Below are 4224 nucleotides of genomic sequence, written 5' to 3' on the forward strand. Positions count from 1 at the left end.
GAAATAAATTATCCCAATATATATGCTATAATAATTGAATAAAATATATAAGACCAATATAATTGAATACTTTCCTTATAATCTTGAACCATTTTTCTTCTATTTATTTTGTTTTGTTCTTCTTTTCAGTGTTGTGCCCCTCTTGGTGGATGAAAAAACGTGTAAACATATACACAAAATTCAACATAGGGAAGGTTTAACATGCCTAAAACTTTATAGGAGAGTTTGCTTGGGTTGAGTAACAATGGAAGAGAAAAGCTGCTAATTAATCTATCTTAATTAATTGACATGTATTTTACTCTATTAAATCGCATAATAATGAATTTATATTTAAACACCAAATTCGAATAAATTTTTTTCCTTCAATATATACTACCTAGTAATAACACTTGTTATTCTTTTTAGTGTGTTTTAAGGTGTATTTTTTCAACAATCAAAAGTCATATAAAGAAATTAAGAATTATAACATAACTTTCATTTATTAAATTAATTTAATTAAATCAAAATTTTAAAAATGATGTAAATTGACTTTTGATAATCGAAAGAGCATAAGACAGGGACTATGTGTATATATTTGTAAACACATAATTAGTCTAATAAAGTCTTTGATTTAAGTAGTTATGTATTAATTTAGAGTAGATTAAAATCTATTCTGAGCCATAAATTAGGGAAATAGATCTGCAAATCCATTGGCTGATTTAGGTTTTCAAAAAATCAAAGAGTGGGACCACAATGTTTTTATTGCTATGATCTAGATAAAGAAAAGCGAAAAGGGTCTGATATACCCTCAATGTCATTTGGAGCTGATATACCACTCGTTATAAAAGTGACTCTTATATGTCCTTACCGTTATACAAACGGCTCATATATACCCCTGCCGTTACAAAATGGCTCACATATACCCTTAATTTAACGGAAGTTAAAAAATTAGTTTTAAATTTATATTTATTACTTCTAATTTTTTTAAAAAAATTATTTAGGGGTATATATGATTCTTTTATCAAAGTTCAAGGTATATTTCAATTTTTTTCATACATAAATTATTTTTTGACTTCTTTTATTATAATTATTCGAATTTCTTATTCTTATTTTATTTTTTTCTTTCATTCCTTAGTTTAAAGAATAAAAAATTAAACTATTTTTTTTGTGTGTATTGTAATTTAATTTCGTATTCGAAGAAAAAATTTGGCCATCTACAATAAGTTTTACAAGAATATTAGTGAAACATAAATAAATTTGATTATCAAAATAATAATTATAAATTAGTCATTGAAACAAAAAAAAGTCAAAAAAAAATTTGTTTGACGAGGATTAAATTTACTCATATGGGATTATATTTTTTAGAAAAAAATAATAAAAATTTAGATTAAAATTATTATTTTTTTCATTTTCGTTAGAGGAAAAGGGTATATGTGAGCCATTTTTTTACAAATAGGGATATATATGAGCCACTTTCATAACAAGGGGTATATCAGCTCTAAATAACAAAGTTAAGGGATATATTAGACCCTTCTCCCTAAAGAAAATACAAAAAAAATAGTGGACCTTTTGATTATGGAATATTAAATCTGAAAATGATAGGGCAAAGACCAAAGTGGGTAGAGCTACCACAGTAATAATTTTGTAATTTAATCAACTAAATTATAACTTAATTCTTACGTAATTTGTTTATTTGATGTAAATTTGTCTATATGGAACCTCAGGATAACCTGGGGTCGTTATAAGAGCTATCATAACTCTCACTTTATAATAGTCTGTAAATCACAAAAGCAATATAAATTGTACAATAAATTTCATTCATCATGTTCGATTCAGAAGACATTGAGACGAAGCTGATTCGGATGTGTATTTTAAGAACAATTTTCAATTTGGTTTTGAAACAAAATTGTAGAACATGATTTCAGTACTGTATTTCAAAAGTGATAATTCTATATCTGATCATGTGGTCTCACTATATTTCAGAAGTGAGAATTTTTACAAAAGCCAAAAAAAAAAAAAATTTAAAAATATCACCACCTTCTGAATTTAACTATTTTATCCACCAATTAAAATTTAAATAAAAACTGCAAAAAATAAAATAAAATGAAGAAGCGAACCTCTGGCATGGCAATAATGCTTACGAATCAAAATACTGATCTCTGCGAGATTTCAATCTCTTCAATACTCTATCAATGGTGATATCAAATGCATCTTTAACACTCCCTAAATCTTTACCTGGCGTTGCGTAAACAAATTTAGGAAGAAGATTAATCAATGTCTCTCTCATTTCCTTCACTTTATCTTTATGAATCTGTTGCAAAACTTGCAAAATCAAACTTCCATTTGTATCTCTCACATTATCATGATCGATGAATACTGTGTAGCTCTCCGCCATCCATGGCAGATGCCATTCATACTGACCTTTAAATGTTCCTCTCCAGAAATAAACCGGGATTGAACCAGCTAACATACAGTCAAAAGTAGATCGTCTAGTTAACCCATCTCCTCGTGGCTGTAAGCAGAAATCGGAATCTAGAAACGCTTCCATAATAGCCGGTGCTCCGTCGGAACAGACGGTGGTGGCGCAGTCGACGGCGAGGCAGTTTTCTTCGGATTTACAGTAATCCATTAGTACTCCTCGGAAATCGTTTTTGATTTTCTCACGCTTAGCTCCGACGAAGGAGAAGAGCTTTGTACGGTCGTAGTTCCGGATGTAATTCTGCCATTGAACTATATCGGATTCAGATCTCGGGTGAAAAGCTGTTGGATAAGGTACGCTTTCTTCTAAATCATCGTTTTGATGCTTTTCAACTGATAAACGGAACACATTCTTCATCGATGGCATGTAGAGCAAACTCGATCCCCATTCTGAATCGTTCGCAGTTAATCGTCTGAAATCCCAAGTTAATCGACCAAGCATAATGAAGTGATCTACTCCGTTAGCTCTAGTGAAAGTCGGCTGCTCTTTTAACCAATCGAGAACCATTTCACTTTTCCGATCTCGATCTTTCGCCGTATAATTAAACCATAAAAACTTCCCAATATCAAGTCCGGCGTAAAACGGAATATAAAACCCTGTTGCTTTTTCCGGATCCATAATCCTGCACTTATGACTCAACATTCTGTTATGATAAATAACCTCCGCAGCATACATGTCAGTCCAGTACCAAGCTGGAGTGATATCTTCCGGTACAACGCTTTCGAGCCCAGTAGCACTGGGCCCGAACCCACCGTTGGAAACCGCTTTACAACGCGATTTCCACGGGTCTAGTTCCTCACATTTGTCAATAAACTCCGTGTTAAAAGTAGCAGGTAGGTCGTAGACGTAAACATAACCGGATTGACAGTCCGGGTTGAGTGCTAGCAGCTGTTGGGAGTTGGAGGGCGGTGGATGAGGTGGAGAGGAGCGGATGAGGAAGAATAAGATTAAGATCTGGAGTAATATGGTAATAAGAAGCCATACACAGTGAGTTAAAGGGATTTGAGATTTGACGCTGTGGAAAGCGTGTTTGAGCTCAAAGGTTAGTTTGGATTTCTTAGAAGAATCATGATGATGTTCGTTACTGTTGCTGGATCTCTTCGAGAGATTCAGCTGCAGCATCGTAGTGACGATGAGGATGATGATTAAGATGATAACCACAACGATGACAAATGTTTTGAACTGTGAAAGAGAGTAAGCTTAAGATTTGTGTTTTAAAGGAGCTAAGAAGTAGTACAATATGTTTATAACTAGCTACCTCAGTTAGGTCGATTATTAAACCTGAAAAAAATTAAAATAAGCTCAATGTTTCTCCTTTTGTGTCTCTGTGAATAGTATTTGACTCATGTCATTATATGTCTTTTTGTGGGTTTGAATGTCGAGAGGTAAACGTAATTTTTTTTTATATTGGAGTATTTTATTAAATAGTTTAAAAATTTATTAATATTGATTAAATAGTTTATGAAACTTTTCACATAAGAAACACCATACTTTTACCTATATATATACACCATATTGTAATTGTTTTTTACTCCATCAGTATTATTTCAAATGACGTATTTCAATTTAACATGAAGTTTTAAAAAAAGAATTTAAAATTTATGATTTAAAATAATTAATAGAGTAAATATTTGTATAATCATTTAGTTAAGGTAAAATTATTTAATAAATAAACATATGTGATTTTTTTAAAGCTGACAAAGATAATGAATTATATAAATTAAAAGGGAGGTAGAAAGAATTTGATCAGTATTTTGTACTAGTAA

The 4224-nt window shown here is 31.2% G+C and overlaps 1 protein-coding gene across 1 annotated transcript; it reads right to left on the reverse strand.

Moving 5' to 3' along the window:
• Nucleotides 1-1885: 1885 nt before the first annotated feature.
• LOC107026583 (xyloglucan galactosyltransferase XLT2-like) lies at nucleotides 1886-3781 on the reverse strand. The gene has a single exon (XM_015227603.1). The coding sequence runs from the start codon at nucleotides 3578-3580 to the stop codon at nucleotides 2117-2119; it is 1464 nt and encodes a 487-aa protein (XP_015083089.1). The 5' UTR covers nucleotides 3581-3781; the 3' UTR covers nucleotides 1886-2116.
• Nucleotides 3782-4224: the final 443 nt, after the last annotated feature.

This window comes from Solanum pennellii, chromosome 7, assembly GCF_001406875.1.
Source record: "Solanum pennellii chromosome 7, SPENNV200".
In the NCBI taxonomy this organism is placed as follows: Eukaryota; Viridiplantae; Streptophyta; class Magnoliopsida; order Solanales; family Solanaceae; genus Solanum; species Solanum pennellii.

What these genes read in the sequence shown, in the direction of transcription:
- LOC107026583 (XM_015227603.1), bottom strand. Translation starts at nt 3,580, where the DNA reads ATGCTGCAGCTGAATCTCTCGAAGAGATCCAGCAACAGTAACGAACAT.